At 41.1% G+C, this 19,133-nt stretch overlaps 1 protein-coding gene across 2 annotated transcripts in view; it reads right to left on the bottom strand.

Annotated features, from left to right (window-relative positions):
* The window catches only part of PDE4B (phosphodiesterase 4B), a 433,205-nt gene that overhangs the window by 32,566 nt on the left and 381,506 nt on the right, over positions 1-19,133 (bottom strand). For both annotated transcript variants that reach the window (XM_029948623.1, XM_029948624.1), the window contains one exon: positions 6,841-6,953. In XM_029948623.1, coding sequence (XP_029804483.1) covers positions 6,841-6,953 — 113 coding nt within the window. The remainder of the gene's footprint in view (positions 1-6,840; positions 6,954-19,133) is intronic.

The following is a 19,133-nucleotide window of genomic DNA, read 5'->3' on the forward strand; positions in this document are numbered from 1 at the left end:
AAGGTGGTTTTACTAAAGCATAGGGACAGGACCTGGGAGCAGAAAGAGCTGGGCTGGGGTGTGAAGCGTGATGAATTATATATTTTCAGGTTGGGAGGGGGTTAGGGATAGTATAAGTCTCAAAGGTATTTTGGAAGCAAGGTTTCCAGGACCTTGAGGGGCCAGCTGCTTTTAGGAAAAGGTCATTTATTACTGTTTAGTAAAAACTCAGTCATGAGACCCTTCAGATGTGTATCAGTGGGCCATAGGCTTGGAGTATGATTGCCAACATACATCTTGGAGGGGGGGCAGGTAGAGATAAAGGAAGTTTCCAAAGGAATTTGTATACATTTAAGTAGACTTACAGGGTTATGGGGGTTGGGCTAAAACTGCCTTTTGCCCTCAGCAAAGTGTCATCATTGAGGCAGTTGAGTTCCTAGAAGAATGTCACTCTACCTGTCTCAAGGACTTGTCAGTAGGCTGTAAGTTGGGCAGAAATTTAAGTTTTTTCTTTCTGTCTTAGTTTCCCACATCAAATAATGCAGTGTAGAAATTTCCCTATATTAATTATTGCTACTGAAGCATGGCCTTAGGGCATATATTAGAAGAGATGTAATATATGATGAAATTGTCCCAATTAAATTTGAATGATATTAAAAAAAAAGAATAGCCTCTCTCCATTTTATTTTTAGGTTGTGGGGTGAATAAAAAGGGAATTTGGGGGTAGGTTTTCTCTTAAGCAAAATTTCACTGTCTTCTCTTAGGCCATGATAGAGAATTTTAGAAACAAATAGATTTAGTAAACTGGTCCACAATAGGCATCAGATTAGTTTCATGCTGTTATTCACATTTTTGATGAGTGCTTTACAACCATTTTCTACAACTATGGTTATTCTCTTTCCTCTTCTATGTTAAAAGACACTGCTTCCCAGCCCGGAAGATTGAGTTTAAGATTTAAGATTAAGGGCTGGTCTGGAGGCCCAGAGGATGGTAACTGCAGACTAGGATTTTGAAACAGACCTAAACAAGCAATGATGTCCAAAGTTAGAAGAATAAGACTTCCCAGAAATGACAAAATTCCCTTGGAAGAGTTATTAAACACCTTTATATTTCTATATTCATCTGTGCTAGTGGGATTATGGATGGTGAGTCAGATGGCCCTGAGTGTGAATCCTGTTATCTTCTTTACCCTAGGCAATTTAGTTCAACTCTTTAAATCTCGCTTTACTGTAAAATTAAGATAATAATAGTATTTATTCCAAAGGGCTGCTGAGAGTATTAACGACAGAATGTCGGTAAGGAGCTTAGCACAAGATCTGCACACAGAGAATACACTTGCAAAAGGAGTTTGGTTGTCTACTATTACTGTCCTAACAACAAATGTAAGAGCTGCCGGAGACCATAGAAATGGGCTTCTCCAACTGTTTTTTTTTTTTTTTTTTTTTGTAGATAAAGAAAGGCAAAGTTTCAAAATGATTTGATTGTTTACAATAATATTCCTAAATGAAGGCAGAGCTAGAACTCAAACTCATGGCTTGTACATGTAATTTCTTTGCCCTTTGCTGCCTCCAGGTCTATATACACCTGAGAGGAAAGGGAGAAAACTTGGATGGAAAATATGCGAGTGCCCCCCTGGCTGTCAGACCCGATTTTCATTCTAGCCTGTCACCTCTAACATTCGTGGGGCCACATGCATATGTTTAAATAGATAAAGATACAATTCGAGCTACCTCCAATACTCCTATCTCGACAGACATCTTTTCCCAGCAGCTTGGAAGGCCAGCACTAAACGCGAATTCCTGGTTAGGGCAGTGCAGGGGGACCTAGCTCCTAGACCACGCCCTGTCCCATTTCTTCCTCAAGGAACCCATGTGCCACTTCTGTACACCCTCTGCCATGGTCTGCATGTTCAAGCTCCTCCCACACACCTCTTCCAAGCCAGACCGTGCCTCTTAGCTACTCCTTGGGCCTAAGGGTGTGAATTCCTGCAGCACATCCAGGAAAGAGGCCTGAACCCAGAAGTGGGTTCAGAGCCATTGGGTAGAGAATGCACGGGGTCCAGTGGATGCAGTGTGGTCTGGAGCAGGAAGCACAGCTGCCCCTTAGTCCGGCTGCGTCCCCACCTCCTGCAGCAGAGTGCAGCTGGAGGGAGACCAGGCGAGGGCCCTCGTAAAGCAAAGCGTCCTGGAAAACGACCTCTCTTGCCCTAAGGGTGGCAATGCTCTAGTCCTATCATTTAACTTAGGGCAAAAGTGGAATTAATCCCCTTCAGTAATTGGTCACCTGCCTACCACCTTCCTGACAGTGCTCTAAGGTGAATCTGTTGACCAATGCAATCTATCTCCTTTATGGTTCTGCTGGATCCAACATTTCTCATATTTATTGATATTCAGTGAAACAGAAAAAAGGACTCACCCACTTGAGGGCAATCAACTTATCATGACCACATTCCAGTATTATGCAGCTTGGATCCCAAGTGGCTCCAAGCTGGTGAAATCATATGGGATTATTCTCTCCCACCCAAGAGCATGGGTAATTATTTGCCTTTACAAAGGTTCAGTAGTTCAGGACTCCGGTACAGACACACCTGAAGAACTGGACCAATAAACCTGCATAGCCAGAAGGACTCACTTCCCCTGCGATGTTATCTGTAGCTGATTCCATGATGCCTTCAGAGAAAAAAGACCTTCTATCTCCCATTCCTATCTTCCAGATTTCCTTAGCAAACACTGACTGAACTAAGGGCTGGGTCCCGGTCCTTCATTCTGAAGAGGCTACTGGTATTACGGAGGACTGCTCTTTTCAACAATGAAACATCTATTTTCACTGATAGAGCCCAAACCTTTGTCCTACACATAAAACAGCCCGAGGGCAAAGCTAGTCAAGAAAGAAGAGGATAATGGAGATGTTTGTGGGGAAGTAGCAGAGCGATAAGTTGCTTGCACACAGCTCCTTGATGAATACCACAGCATGTTCATCTTTTGAAAACCATTCAGCATGCTGGGTATAAATGACCCCTGAAAACCTTCCCCTGAGAAGTTTAGGTGAGAGACTACTTCTCAGTCAAAGCCCCCTTTCCTTGCCATTCACAGCTACGCCTGACCGGGATTGCTTTGTGGCGGTCCTTCCTCAGCTACTGTTGTTGCAACTCTGTACTTTTCTGACTGAGTCTGTCAGGAAGGAGACAGGAAATTCTAGTCACCCGCACAGCAGCTGTGCCATTCCTCCTATCCTCCTCCAATGACGTCGGTTGGCTTTGGTGACACGAGGTCAGGAACTGAGCCACAGTGAAGGTCAGGAAGATAGGTCAGTGTTTATGCCGTTGTTGGGCTGGGGATCCTGCTGAGGCTATTTGCTTTCTTCCTTGCTATACTGTTTCTCTTTCCGTTCCTCCTTTTACACTGCACAGCCAAAGCATCCTGTTTTCAAAACATCTGACTGTTTTGCCACCGAGGAACTCATGCTCTGATGCATTTCGCTGAAGTGTATGACAATTCTTCTAATTCAAGAGGCGATAAGAGTTGAAACAAAAATTAATGAACAAGTCTACAAAGCCAATCTGTCGTTACAGAAAAGAGCTCTAACATGTCTAACTGAACTTGGGCTGCTGGCAGAAGGTTCCCTTGACATTCTTTTCATCTTGGGAAACAATGTCTTTGCCTCATAAAACCACTTCATTTATTTCATCTATAATTGCGGGGGAATGATAACCTACAGTATTATCCCACCTGGCTGCATCTTTCTCTGTGATTCGGGAATTCCATTTGGCTTGTGGCCAGCATTCAGGGGTCAAGGAGAAGACTGTGTCTCTATAAGTCATAGAAACAGCTCCTTGTCTAACTCTCAGGCTCTGAAGCACACTTGGGAAAGCCAGTTACAATCTTTGTTGTCACAATTTTCCTCAAAATATAAAAGGGTTAAGAAAAAGCAATAAACACACAACCCTGCCCAGCTGGGTAAATATGAAAGACTGCCTTCTTTTCATCTACTAGACACAGTCAAGGCTCAGCCATTTGCATGTTCCCAAATACCCCAGCACGAAATGCTGGTTTTCCCATCACCACTGTTGAGTAGGTAAAAACTCAGTCATCACTTAGCTGATGAGAACTAAGGACCCATAATTTTTGCAAAGATGTAGTGGATGCTACTAATAAGTTACCATTTATTAATTTTTATTATACATCAGGTGCCTTGCTGAAGGTTTCAGATGCATTATCTCTTTAAATTTTCACAGTAGCCCAGTAAGGAAGAGAACCACTTTTATCCCTGTTTTACAGCTAGTAAATGATAGAGACAGGATTTGAACTATGATCTTTTGACTCCAAAGCCTATGCTTTTCACATACTTCCCTGTATAGAACATCTTCAGACTCACTTCTAAGTCTATAACTCAGAGATTTTCCAGGGCTCCTTTGTTCAGTGAGGGTAAGCAAAAATGACCAGATACAACTACACAGTAGTGATAATGATAATGATGATGATGATGATTGTATTTTTAAACAGTGACTTGGATGGGATGTTCAAATAATTTCAACCACAAAAATAATGTGGAATTTTACTTTTTACCACAAATAATTCAGTTCTCAGAAAATGGATACAGACCAATTTCTTTTTGGTGGTCACAAAAATATTCTTACTATATTATATTATATTATATTATATTATATTATATTATATGGGCTACAGATTAAACTTTACTTGAGACAATTATCTGGATAATCAAGATTCTGGGGGGGAGGGCGAAAGGTTGCTGAGTAAAAAGAGAAAGAGATCTTTTTACAAATGAAATTAATATCAGCTGAGCATTATTCATCTACTGCATAACTGCTTTGCCCCACAACATCTCCACTGTACATATCAAAAACAGGTGAAGGCGCATGCCTTCTACTTAAGCTAACTGTGTCAGCATTAAGGTTTAGCCCTTTCTTTAGGGTTAGCTCTATTCAACTTTCATTGCTTCCTGCACTGGACCCCATAAAGGAGGAGCGGAAGCCTTAAACGATTGGAATTCTCACCAGTTCTACAGTCTTTGGTCTTAGAGTCTTATTGACCATTACACTGAATATGAACAATTTTTAAATAAATTTGCAAAATAACATGTAATTTCAGCACTCTAGACACAAACCTGGTTAGAATTTAAGACATCAACACTACAAATGAAAAATAATGACAAGTTGTAGTTTCTCAATGAATACTCTTTTTGTCCCCCACAACTAGTTGTCTACTCTTAGTAACTCAAGAAGAAAGTTCAGCATGTGGTTTATGGTGACATTTGCTAAAAAACTACCCTTAAATATTGGACCTACATCTCATACGGGCATCAATGCTCACAACATGCAATAAACAGAGGATCCGTTAATGCTCCAAAGCAGACTAAAGAATGTGTGAAAATCTTTCTACTTGGAGTTCAATGTGGTTTAGAGAAGTTACGCAGTTAAGCCCTCCTCATGGGGAAGAAGTTGGTTGAGTTTACAACAGCCTGGAAAATCCCGGAATTTAGCTTTCAGTTGAGAACTTCAGAAAAAACTCAGTAAACAGTTAAATCTTAAAACTTTTCTTTTTTTCTCCAACTAAAATTTGAGAAAGAGACTTACTTTGGTTTTTTGCCCTTTCATTAACCAAGAAAGGAGAGTACGAAGAGTCTAGCCCCCCACCCTCACACCCCTTCAAGACCTCCTTAAGGACACAGTGTTCCCGCACTCAAATCCCTTGAGCAGGAGTCAGTCAGCCTCCATAGGAAGGTGATACTTTTAACGTCAGGAAAGAGGGAGGAGGGACACACATTCACCAGGGAACCTCAGGGCTGGAAAGGGCAAGTTGGCAGGTGTGGAGCAAAATCTCTTCCTGGCCTCCAGAACCGAAAAATAGGAAGATAATTCTTCAGGCTAGAATGATTGGGGATTTTTAAAATATATACTTATAAAGGTACAGTGCTAAAGTTTTCCATAAAAACCAACAACAATAAATACAGACACATATATACACACATCGTATACATTTATAAAGTTAACATTCTCCAAAGGGGGGGGGACAAACAAACAAAAAGTGACAACTCTCACTACATAAATTAGCACTCTAAATCCAGGTGTTAATTAAACAAATGATATAATGACAGATCATTAAAACTCTTCATCACTAAATTTTGTCTGGGGATTGTAAATAAAACTATTTCTTCGCAGTATGGGTGGAACTTAATCTCAAGTCCACTTTGCAAAGCAGCAAACTTTAAAAACATAACTTTTTTAAAAGACAGAGTATACACTTTCTTAATTCCTTTTTTCTTTTCTTTCTTTCTTTTTTTTTTTTTTTTTTTTTACTTTTTAAAAAAGAATCTTAGGTCATGCCAGCATCACAAAAGAAATGTTAGAGAATCCCAGAATGTCCTTCTGAGAAGAATTTCAGAACTTACAGAACTTTAAGGTGAACCATTCTCACCATTGATACATGGAGATCACATTATTTTCTTGTTCAAAAAAAAATATGTCTAACACCTGGTTGCAGCGCAGTGTGTTACCACTTTACCCTATTCATTCAGATTTTATCTTCTGACAGTTGTTTTTTCTTAAAAAGGATTTTCATTTGTACAGTTAATAAACATCTCTCCCCTTAAACAAAGTCCAAACTACATCACTAACAAAAAAGTTTGGTTTCTGGGGATAAAAGCGGACGGAGGATTTTTAACTTTTGCTATAGTAGCATCAAGATACAAGCAAAGTGTGGCGCTTGGGGACAGACCCTTCCGAGGCAGCTCTGCAAACCCGTTCTCACCGCTGCTTCCTCGGATGCACCCCTGCTGCAGGCAGAGACCGGGGCAGCCCAGGGGAAGCCGGGGAACTTGAATGAATAAACGGTCACCCCTTACCTTGTTAGAAGCCATCTCACTGACAGAGCGGTAGGTCTGGATGGTCTCGAGCTGGTCTAAGCACCAGTCCAATTCCTCCAGCGTTTCCATTGCTAATTTTTGATACGACTCTTCTGCAAACAAACACACAGGCATGTAGTTAGGCTGGAGCGACTGCAGGCTGTCCATAGCCGAGTCCCCGCCGCCGCCGCTGATTCCGGAGCTACTGAAGGTGGCCCCGTGCTCCTTCATTATTTGCGCGCCGACTCCTTCCTTCCAGCTCTCTCCACCAGGAGAACAAATCACCACGGTGCTCTGCCTGGGGTGGCTGGTGCCAAGTTTTCACCACCGCCCCCCTTTTACCCCCCCGCCTGGATGAGGTGTCCCTGATCTACCAAGAAACTTCCTCTGAGGAAGAAGGCGGGGAAACCTCTCTTAGAGGCTCATCTGCATACATGTGTCCTAAAACTAAAGGCAGAAGCGGTGAGTTTTCTCAGGCTCTCTCTGCCTTAGTCATCCCGGGGCTCTTTAGGGTGCGTGATGTCATTTCTGAGGGTTTGCAGTCTGGAGGAGAAGTGAGGAAAGCATTTTCTCATTTGCTTTTCTTCTAAATGAAACAGACAGTCGAAAATTTGGGCGTGGGGCTGAGAGGGTGGGTGCTGCTGACAATTACATTGGAAGTCTAGGCAGTCATTCATTCAGGGAAATGCCTGAATGCAGGAGACTTGTAATTCAGCAAACACTGACCCGCACAAGCAAGAGTCTCCCCTCTTCTGAACCTCTCCTTTAAGATGAGGTTTCACTGATAAGACTTTGGTCTAAGAGAAACTGGAGGTCTACGTGAACACATTTATTGGCCTGAAGTCTCAGCTCTTGTTATACTAAACAAAGCTAAAACTTCTCTTCTGCAACTGCCAGGGTCACAGGGAAATTCTGAACCGGACTTTCAGGTGGAGCCAGATGGGAACACTGCAGATTTTCACTTTGATTAAAGCCAGGGGCTCTGCTTTGTGGGGGTGGGACTCTAGACTTTCTGGAAATATTTCTTAGTGGTCCAATCAAAAAAATATTGTCTTTAAGATCATATTTTTGCTGGATAATAAAGCTCTTTCTGAATGTTCACAACATGTCATTCCGTACCCAAAAGTTTGTGAGTCTAATATTCAACATTATTGACTTAAGCACTCTATGTTCATAAACACTGAATTAACTGTATAAATACCAGATGAAATTAATGATTCAGCAGTTATGAAAGTCAAGTAACTCTCCTGCATACATGACTGATTTTGAGGGGAACAGCATTCATTAATTCTATCAAGCCTTCTGGAATGCAAGCACACAATAGGCGCTAATAAAATTTAAAAATCTTGCATGGACTTCTATTATAGAGAAGACTACACACATTCCTGTCAAATTTAAAATATATTTTTCATATGTTCATATAGGAATCCAAGGGAGACCACATAGACTTTCATTGTTACTTGAATAATTCTGTGTGTGTGAAATTCATACTAAGTAGAAGTAGATGAGACAATGAGCAGAAGGGTGATTCCAAGGGACTAGAATAGCTTGATCACAGATGCACATTTCAAAGAATAGATGTTTCATTTATCCCTCAAACACGCAGACACCTCAGGATAACGAGGGGTTAAAATTCAATATCCTGTATGTCATACTTAAAAAGCCACAAAACCACTGGAGGTGACTTCCTCCATTTTTTTTCACACTCCACAAAAATGTGCAGACAAGAATTGAGGCGTTTTTAGTAAAACTCACTTCAAGCCAGACTTACACATTCCTCTCCTCCTTTCCTCCTCAATTTTGCTATGCTGCTTCAGCAAGTGGAATCTCCTCACTTACTCTCTAGGGTGTCCAACACACCCCCTTGTCTCCTCCGTTTCCTTCCGGAGGAGCATTTCTTCCAACAAAGCTTTCTCTGAAGTGCCAGAACCCTCCCGTCCTCATTTCCAGCCTCTCATCAAAGACAAAGTCCAACCACATCCAAGCTACTTGGGCCTTACAACCTTCATGTCTTCCATATTGCAACTTGTGGTTCTCAGTAACTAAGACGCCTAGAGCCTTTTGAATTGGCCAATATGCAAAATGACCATGAAATGATCCGTCACGTTTCTCCTTCATGAAGAGGGGGAAAAGGGGTCCAATTTCCACTCTGGGTTGACGAAGGAAATACAGTAATCCTAACAGCAGGAAGACTAGGAAGAAGGAGGACTCTTCAAAGATCCACCAGTAAAGGGTTACCTCCACAGCCCATTCACTATTATCCAAAACAAGCCTCCCTGAGCTCCTAGAGTTGGCATAGTGGTGAGATGCCAATGACTAGCCAATGGATATGACAGGCCCTTAATCTATGCCCTTTCTTATTCTGGTCAGCTACAATATTTTTAAGTGAAAAGTTTTGTGAAGTTAGAGTTGAAATTAATGAGAATTTGTTCCTTTTTGGACTCTTAATCTGTGGTCAATACTTGGTTTGTGTCCCATGTTTGACCCTCCTTATCACAGTAACTAAGGCAGGCAGCACAGGTGTCGGGGGCGGGGGCTAAGTATATGGGCATTGAAGCCCTGCTACGAAGTCAAAGGAAAGGACCAGTGAAAGTCAGGACTGGCCTCCACACCATAACTTCTGACTCCAGCCCCGGGTCCAGTGCTTGGTTCCTACTGGATACTCAGTAAAAAATGCTCGAGGAGTGCCCAAGCAGCCTCAACCATCTAGAGACTTGGATATCTAGAGACTGAACTGTGCATCCGTAGTCCTGCGGGAAGAGTACCAGCTTTGGAGTGAGACTCATGCATTTAGAGTTTCTCTTCTGCTGCTTCCTATGTGATCCTGGATCTCAGTTTCCTACATCTTAAAATAAAGATAAGAATATTTATCTCTCAGTTCTTAGCAGATTATCAATACATAATGGTAATCAAAGTAGCCTAAGGGCCTGGCATTTGGGAGTAGGGACGAACAGGAAGGGAGAGAGAGGAACTGTGTGCTCCACAAGGGGGTTTACAGTCATGATCAGCTACAGATTTTGCAGGGTCCAGTGCAAAATGAAATTGCAGGGCCTCCTACTCAAACAGCAGGAAAAGTGCCACTGAAGGTAATAAAAGCATGAAGCTTTTTTTTTTTTTTTTTTTTTTTGTCTTTCTCCCGGAGTCTCTCTCTCTCTCTCTGAAGCTGTCATGGTAGTGCTTTCTTTTTCCTTCCTGTTTAAAGAAACCTTTTTTTTTATATATATATAATAACCCTATATTTGCAAAAACGTTGCAAAGCTCATATAGAGAGTTTCCACATACCCCACATTCAGGTTTCTCTATTGTTAACATCTTATGTTATTATGGCACATTTTTCACACTTAATGAATGGCCCGGTGTGTTTTATTTATGCTCTAATATCATGTTTCCTCAGGCATGATGACACTATGAGGAGAGTGCAGACCCTAACAGGACCCAGGCCCTGCGTCTTGTGACTTAGGACAGGACGGAGCTCACAAGGTACTGGGGTGCCCCTATCCACCAGCTGCCAAATCGATGTGCTGTGCCTGAGCCCAGGCTCAGGAGAAGCCAGACATCTCCTTTCCCCACAATACCCATGCCCCATTCCACAGCAGATCGGTGGCCCCTAAGGGCAGTACAAGGTCTGCCTTGGGATGTAGTGGGTACCCAGAGCAGGGTGGACAAGAGGCTCACCCCACCAAGACATGGACTCTGTCTACAATGGTACAGCCACGCCAGCCCAGGCCAGGGATGGCTGCTACCATGCCCCACCTGAGACTTTGCAAGACACACATGCCCAACTCAGACCCTCTCTGCACCTGCACCCAGGCCCCCTCTGGGAATGGGTGGCAAGGAGAGAGATGCTTGATGAGTCCTGGGGTGCCAGAGGTCAGCGAAATAGGGGGCTGAGGATACGTCCAGGGCAGGCAGGCAAGTGGCAGAAAGAAGGTGGGAGAGCATATGAGCCAAGGCTCTAAGCCATTGGAGTACACTCCATCTTCCCATCAGACTTCATTTACAAAACACAAGATCAATTATGACTAACACAAAATTATTATGAGTTTCCAGGCAGCAACTATGGGGCCCTGCTGGATGTGGGGCTCTATGCCTCTTGCCCAGGTTGCATGCCCACAAAGTTGGTCAGTTCCTGTCTTGCAAAAATGGCTCTGGGAAGGAACAATGCTTAATACCACAGAAGTAAGTCTCAAGGGGAAAAGAGCAGGTGATGGGACCATGTATGGTCATGGGGTTGACCCTATTTGTCAAAAATTTCCAAAGAGAGGAAAGAGCAGGGAGAACCAACCTCCTGTTCTTCCCTCCTTTCCCCCTTTCCTTCTAATAAGAGTGGCAAAGGGAGATTCGCTTTCTCTTACAGGTCTGGTAGGTATTGCACTTGATCCTGAGGAACAGGAAGAGAGAATGAGTAAATAATTATAGCCAATATTAGTCCGGTAATAATATATGGCATTCATAAAGCCCTCTTCTCAAAAGAGTTCTAAGCACACTACTCATTTATCCTTGCAACATGTCTGTGATAGCCACTGGAGAGATATGATTATCTCTAATTTACCATAAAGCACAAGCAAGAAGTTAGAGGTTAACTTACTAGAGCAAGATTCCTGGTAAGATCCTATTTTGGTCTATGAAATAGATTCAGCTCTACGCTGAAATGCATGGATTCCTGAAAATGCTGATTTAAAGTGGAATCTTACCCTTGGGTATTTTCAATTTAAGATTGTGTAATTGCTTTCTTAAATGTTGTCACCTCTTGAGTCTCCTCTTCCCTTTTCTGATGTACCTAACGCAGTCATTAGCACACAGAGGCTGTGCAATTTTTACTCAGAAGACCTGGCATGGGTCCGGTCCTTAATCTTGCTTCAGTGGCTGACCTAGGGCAAGTTACCTAAGATTGCTGAGACAAAATTTCTTTTTCTAGAGAATGAGGGTAAAGAATACTTACCTCATTCTCACAAGGGAGGTAGAATAGGAGAATACACACAAATCCAGACATTAAGTATTATGCATATTTGATAAATATCACATTATTACAGATGGGATATAGGCGCATTAGAGAAAATGAGAAAATTACAGAGAAACAAAAGTTTGAAATGATAAAAATGTCACATTTTTACTAAGCTCATTATTATTAATCCTTTTGTGCATATATGTTCATGCATGTGGGTGGCGATCACACTATACAAACTGTTGAGTAATGTTCTTTTTGTTCAGTAATGATCTCTCCTTTGCTGTTTTAGTAATTCCTCAATTCAGCTAATGTATAATTCTAATTTCCCCAGTTTTTTCCCCCATACATATCTAGTAGAAGTGTGTGTGTGTGTGTGTGTGTGTGTGTGTGTGTGTGTGTGTGTGGAGAGAGAGAGAGAGAGAAGTGGGGGCAGGCAGCTGGAGGGACCTGGAATCTGAGAGGTCTCAGCCTGGCCACAAAAAGCTAGCTCCTCACAGCTGGAAAATATGGAAATAGATTTTAACAGTAATGAAGTCAGTGGTCCAGCTGGTAACAAACTTCAGGTGCCCTAAAGTTTGGCTCCACACTCAGTACAGGAAAGTGTTATTACCTCACTGATCTCTGGAAAAAGTGGAGACAGAGGCCATTTACACACCTATATCATTTAAACTTTGAAACCCTAAGTACCGTAACTCTTAACAGAGATGAGAAGTTGGCAAGTGAAAACATCACATTACAGCCCAAATATAGATTTTCTACAAACAATATCTCAATGCAATTTTTTGTTGACGTATGATTGACATACAAAAGAGCTGTGCATATGTAATGTGTACATCTTGATGAGTTTGAAGATAAGCATACACCTGTGAAACTGTGACCATAAATAACGTCATGAATTTAACCAACACCTCTTGAAGTTTCCTCCTCTGTGTGTGTGTGCGTGCGTGCATGTGTGTGTGTGATGAGAATATTTAACAGAAGACTTACCCTCTTAACAAATTTTTAAGTAAATGATACATTATTAACTATATGCACCATGCTATACAGTAGTCTTTAGGACTTATTGAGTTTGCATATCTTAAACTATGTACCTTTCTATCAACATCTTCCTAATCTCCTTTTCCCCAGCCCATGGTAACTACCATTCTACTCTCAGGTTTTGTGTTTTTTACTATTTTAGATTCCTGATATAAGGGATCATTCTAAATGCAATTTTAAGATAGTTCTGTATGTATCAGAAACATATCCATCAAGGGGCACCTGGGTGGCACAGTGGGTTAACATCCAGCTTTGGCTCAGGTCATGATCTCGCGGTTTGTGAGTTTGAGCCCTGCATCGGGCTCTCGGTTTTCAGCACAGAGCCCACTTGGGGTCCTCTAGTCCCCTCTCTCTCTGCCCCTCCCCTCCTCATTCTCTCTCTCTCTCTCTCTTCCCTCTCACTCTCACTCTAGCTCTCTCTCTCTCCCTCAAAATAAATAAATAAACTTAAAAAAAGGAACCATCCATCAAGTCATTCCACCTCCTACCCAAAGAAAGCACATAGAAAATGTAAATAATCTTTTATATAGCAGTCTTACATAATTGAACTCTTCCCAGTAGAGGAGGTGGTACTTATTCACAAGGTTATGCAGTGGTTAGATTAATTAGAACAACTGCCACGTGTAACAGGGATAAATCTAATAAACATAACTGTCAAGCAAAAGAAACCAGGTATTGAAAAGTACATAAAAATGGGATTCAATTATTAAGTTCAAAAGTGGCAAAAATGAATCTATGATTCTAGAAGTCTAGATATTAGTTACTGTGGAGGGCTAGTGACTGTAAGGGACTTAGGGACAGGCTTCTATGGGGCTGGTAATGGTCCATGTCTTGGTCTGACTACTGATTACATGAGTGTGTTCATTTCATGACAATTCACTGACTCCTATATTTGTCATTTGTACACTGTTCTCCATCTTTCTGATTTTCCATGCATGCTTTCTATAGATAATCCTCATCTAGGGAAGCCTATTTACAAAAACAAAGAACAGAATTTCTAAAAAAGAAACTGAAAAACTAAACAAAAAAACCCCAAAAAACAAAAAAAACACCACATTTCCTTTCCTTTTGTTCAACAGAATTTGAATAAATCTGAAAAACAGCCTCCCAAATAGTTTTATATTGCATAGACCCGGATGCCCCTACTAACTCAAAACCCAGTGGAACACACTGGAGTCTGACTCAGATGTTTATAAATCCTGACTCTGCCACTCATTTACTAGCCATGTAACCTGAGACAAGGTGAGCAGCCTGATTATGCCTCTGTTTCATTACCTTTAAAACAGGAAGACACTGTAAACTAGCTGTGAGAATTAATGGAAGCAACATGCCAAGTGTTAGGTACAGCTCTTGGCACAAGCCAGGAACTTTCTGTTGCCTCCCCACCCCCTCCCAGAGAGTCCCTCCCACTGTATGACCTCAGATAGGAGCTGCCTCTTGGCTAGGTTAGAGTCTGGTGGCATTCACTTCTAAAATATAGACCTGCCCTGATACATCATTCTGCTTTCACCAAATCCTGACACACCAGGTCAGTGGACTCTCAGAGAATTGTAATAATAAAACTGTTTGCTCATTTATTCATTCCACAAAAACCCATTGAGAGTCTAGTATATGCCCAGCATAGGTGGCCATGCTGGGTGCTGGGGGTTACAGCAACGGACAAGACATGGTCTACCGCATTGAACGATTATATAAGAAACACCTTTTTCATTCTCCAAAACGATCAGTCTGTGCAACTGGGTGCCTTAGCAGCTTCCTCCCCTCCCCTGCCCCCTGCCCCAAATGTATACAGTGCCTTCGTGAAAATTAGAAAAATGTGCCCCCTCTTGGCAGATGTAGCCCTTGGGCAGAAAGCTTGGGAAGTGACACATGGGCTGAATTTCAGCTCTCCTCATCACCTGGCTGACTACCTTTGATCAGTACGCAAACTACACAAGGACCTTATGCAATGGCCGGGTGGCACATGGATGTGGGGGCAAGCCAGCAGGCAGCTTTCCCCCGAATGACTGGGTGTGCTCTGTAAAAGCAGAGCACAGAACTGAGTCACAGCAAAATCCACACTTTTAACCTCAAAACAAAGCAAACCCTTGACATTGAAAGGAAAGTATCCTCAGACCTTCCCTAGCTCTTAATTTGTGAATACCGTAATAACTGAAATAGCATTAAATAGGCCTCTATAACTTAAAAATTTCATTTGATAGACTAATTATTACCTTTAAATACTGTTTTTGTTTTTGTAGACAAAACTTTTAAAGCAAGGGCTCCACAGGGGAAAAAGTATGAAAGAAGTCCTTCATCAGGAAAACTAAAAAACCACTCTTCTGATCCTTGGAAGTGAGAAGTGTGTATTAATTGGATTCTCTGTATTCAGCTTATGACTCTAGCTTTATCCACAAGCTTCTAGCCCTGTAGATGTCCCCTCTAGGTTCTTTGTGCCTTGATGTTAGCAGGCTTATTTCATTCCTCTGTTGCTCCTCACAGGGTAATAAGTATTTGTCAAAATGCAAAATAGCTTCATACATATGGAAATCAGCCTCTCTTTATTTCAAGGTGGTAGGCTGGGGCTATTGGCCTGTTTATTTAGTGGCCTTGGTTATGATTTTTCCCCTTGTATTAGCAATACTTTTCATTGTGTTTGTGCCCAAAGGTATTTATTTTCTTTTGATAAATATTTGGTAAATGAAATGTACCTGTGTTAGAGTGCGAGATTTCAAGAAGGCATGTTGCTTCTACCCAGAGTAAAGTGGTCTTAGAACAAATCGCAAAAACTGGGGGACATTTCTGCACTCTCTAACACAGTGCTTCCAAAGGCAGTTTGTAAGCCCTATGTGGCCTTTCTCTAGGCAGGACTTTGTTAATGTGTCTTTATAAATATGGAACTTTGCAATTGCACATGACAGGGATTTCACTGTGGGTGGATTCACTGCCCTCAAGAGAAATAACAGGGAAAAGTAGGTCATTTTGATGCTGATTCCTTTAGCAAACTCCTCTAAGACTGCAAGTTAAAAAAAAAAAACTCCAGTCACAACTCGCTTTTGTACATATAACTTGACAGTTTACCAGGTACTTTTATCCCTTGCAAATCTTAGTGTTTCCTTGAAAAATAAATCCCATGGGATAGAAATTATTGTCCTGTATTATAATTATTGAACTTTTTCCATTTTGCATGTGAGGATATAGAGGCTTGGAGGTGTCTAATGATTTGCTCAAAGCCACCCAATCACACACACACACTCACACAGAGAGAGAGAGAGAGAGAGAGAGAGAGAGAGAGACAGAGAGAGAGAGAGAGAGACAGAGAGATTGAGAGGAAAGAAGGAAGGAAAGGGAAGGGGGACAGCCAGCAGGGAAGGAGAAAACCTAAGTTCTCTGATTCCAAATTCCACGGTAATTTTTGCTGCTATGGAGCCTGTTATAAACAAATTATCCAACATTTGCTTTCACCCACGTGGGCTTAGACAAAACTATTTTTGAGATGCCAACCTCAAGCTCCATTCCCTTCTTCCCTACCAGTCCCTCTTCCAATGGCCTTCCCCTTACAGAAACCTGCTCTTCAGAAGGACTCTGACTTTAGCATTTACTTACTAATGAGAATCTGTACTCATCGAGGCAATAATGTCCACCATCAACGTGACAGTGCTCATAAAACTCCATTACCCACCTGTGTTAGTGTTAAGAACAATGACACAAGGCAGTGATTAGAGATGGAGCTAAGTTGCTGCCCAAATATTTTTCCAATACATTAAATATATGCAAGAAATATTTATGAAGAATATACAGTAGTGGTTATAAGCTTGGTCTCTGGAACCAGACAGCCTGGATTCATACAGTAAAGTTAAAGTTACTTCTCCCTCCATGCCCAGTTTTCTTACCATGTAATGAAAATAGTAACCGTATCTATATAATGAATCGTAGTATTTAATTAGTAAAATAAATGTAAAATCCTTAGGATAGTATGTGGTATATTATAAGTATCAGATAAGAATTTAATTTAGTAGATTAAAAATGTTCTATTTGAGAATAGCTGACAAACAGGGTTACATTAATTTCAGGTGTACAACTTAGTGATTTCACTTCTCTATAGGTTATGTTACATTCATCACAAGGGTAGCTCCTGGCTATCACCATACAATGTTGTTATAGTATCATTGACAACATTCCTTATGCTGTGCCTTTTATTCTTGTGACTTATTCATTGTATAACCAGAAGCCTGTATCTCCCATTCCCCTTCATCCATTTTGGCCATTCTCCCCCTGCTCCTTCCCCCACCTCCTGAAACCATCAGTTTGTTCTCTGTATTTAAAGGTCTGATTCTGCTTTTTGTTTGTGTGTTTATTCATTTGGTCTTTTAGATCCCACATATGAGTGAAATCATATAGTATTTATATTTCTCAGTCTGATGTATTTCACCTAGTAAAATACCTTCTAGGTCTATCCATTTTGTTGCAAATGGCATCATCTCATCCTTTTTTATGGCCATATTATATATATGTATGTATATGTACATACATACACATACATATACACACACCAATATATACACACCATATTAACATAGACATACACACATACTATATGTATACATTATTATGTATGTACACCTATATCTATACATATACATACACACACACAAACACACACACCAATATATATACACACCATATTAATGAATAAATTTTCTGAGTGCCTATATTGTCATAGACTCAGCTTGAAACTCTAAGGATATAGTGGTAAATTTTATGACATTGCTTTTGCTTATTTGAAGTCTATATTCTAGTAGAAATAGACAATTATACAAGAACGTATTTAATTACAACTGGGAGAGAAGCTAGTAAGAAGTGTAGAGTGTCCTAAGAATTTGCCACAGGGATAACAGGAGAAACGAAAGTCTGAGAAGTGGAGATGTGACAGAGAGAGTTCAGGGAAGGTGTACCTCAAAAGGTTATGAGATACAAAGGAATAAGAACTAGTTACAAAGGAAAGAGAACATTCTAGGCATGAGGAACATCAGGTTGTGCTCAATAAACTGAGAGTAGTACATGTGTCAGAAACACAGAGAAAGAAAAAGACTAGTACAAAGTTTGGATCTGGTCATACAGAGCCAAGAAAGGCCATGGAGAGGACTTTGAACTTTGTTCTGGAAGCAGTGGGAAGTCTTTCTGGGGCCTTATCAAAGGAGTGGCCTCACCAAATCTGCATTTTAAAAAGATCACTGTACCTACAATTTGAAGAATAAACCTAAAGGCAGGAAGGAAGTCAGTTTAACTGTATTTAAAAGCCCAGGATCTGGAGGAAGACAAATATGAGTTCAATTTCTGGCTCTGCCATTTATTTCATTAGCAATGTGAACCTGGACAAGCTACTTCATTTCTGTAAGACTTAATTTCCTCATCTTTCCCACAGGGTTGTATATCTTTCCCACCAAATTGTATGAGGATTAAATGAAGTATCCACATCAAAGCACTTACTTCAGTACCTAGCACCTGGTAAAGTATTCATGCCAGTTGCTAGTAGCATTTTTATTGATTTTATTGCAGTAACCTGTGCAGGAGTCAGTGGTCATTAGAATGACATGGCAGTGGAGATGGAGCCAGGTAAACGGGTTTGAGATGCTCATGAGTTGAAATCAGATGGCCTCTAGGAGAGCAGTATTTGGTTGGTGACAAAACTCCCGGTCACTTTGGCTTTTCAGGGGCAGAATGTGATTTCTGTCAGTGTGATTTGACTTCATTCTATTTGTACTAGTCCAATGCCCATGAACAGGTTGAGAAGTTAGGGACCAATCAATTTATAGAGAGTAATAACTTATGGGAAGGTTTTCATGTCATCTGGTCATTCCACATTCCTTGATATGGGAGACCAATTTATAATCATATGATTCATAATCATAAGATTGCTTGGTAAGCATGAAATCAGAGCAGGAGGAGTTAGTTGGATGATTAGGCTGCTTTCCTCAAGCCTGGTATCCTCAGCTCCACCACCTAGGGAGATTGTAGTCATTTCTGCTCAAGTATTTCTATTGGTCTGAAGTGTCCTTCCCAACTTTATTCACCTGGCTAATTTTTACTTCTCTTTTAGGATTCGACCCAGAGTCATCTCCCCTACAAAGGTTTCTAAGTATTTTAAGGTTGGATTAAGCTCCCTTCCCTTTATTTCCAACTGATCATATTTCATTTAAATTACTTCTCTTAGTTCATCTCAGCCATCAGATAACCTTCTTGAGAGAAGGGAATATATCTTCTTGCCTGATCTTTTATGCAGCACAGCATTTATTAGCAAGTAGAAGCCCAAGTTATATTATTTGCA

Source organism: Suricata suricatta, chromosome 8 (genome assembly GCF_006229205.1).
Source record: "Suricata suricatta isolate VVHF042 chromosome 8, meerkat_22Aug2017_6uvM2_HiC, whole genome shotgun sequence".
Taxonomy (NCBI): domain Eukaryota; kingdom Metazoa; phylum Chordata; class Mammalia; order Carnivora; family Herpestidae; genus Suricata; species Suricata suricatta.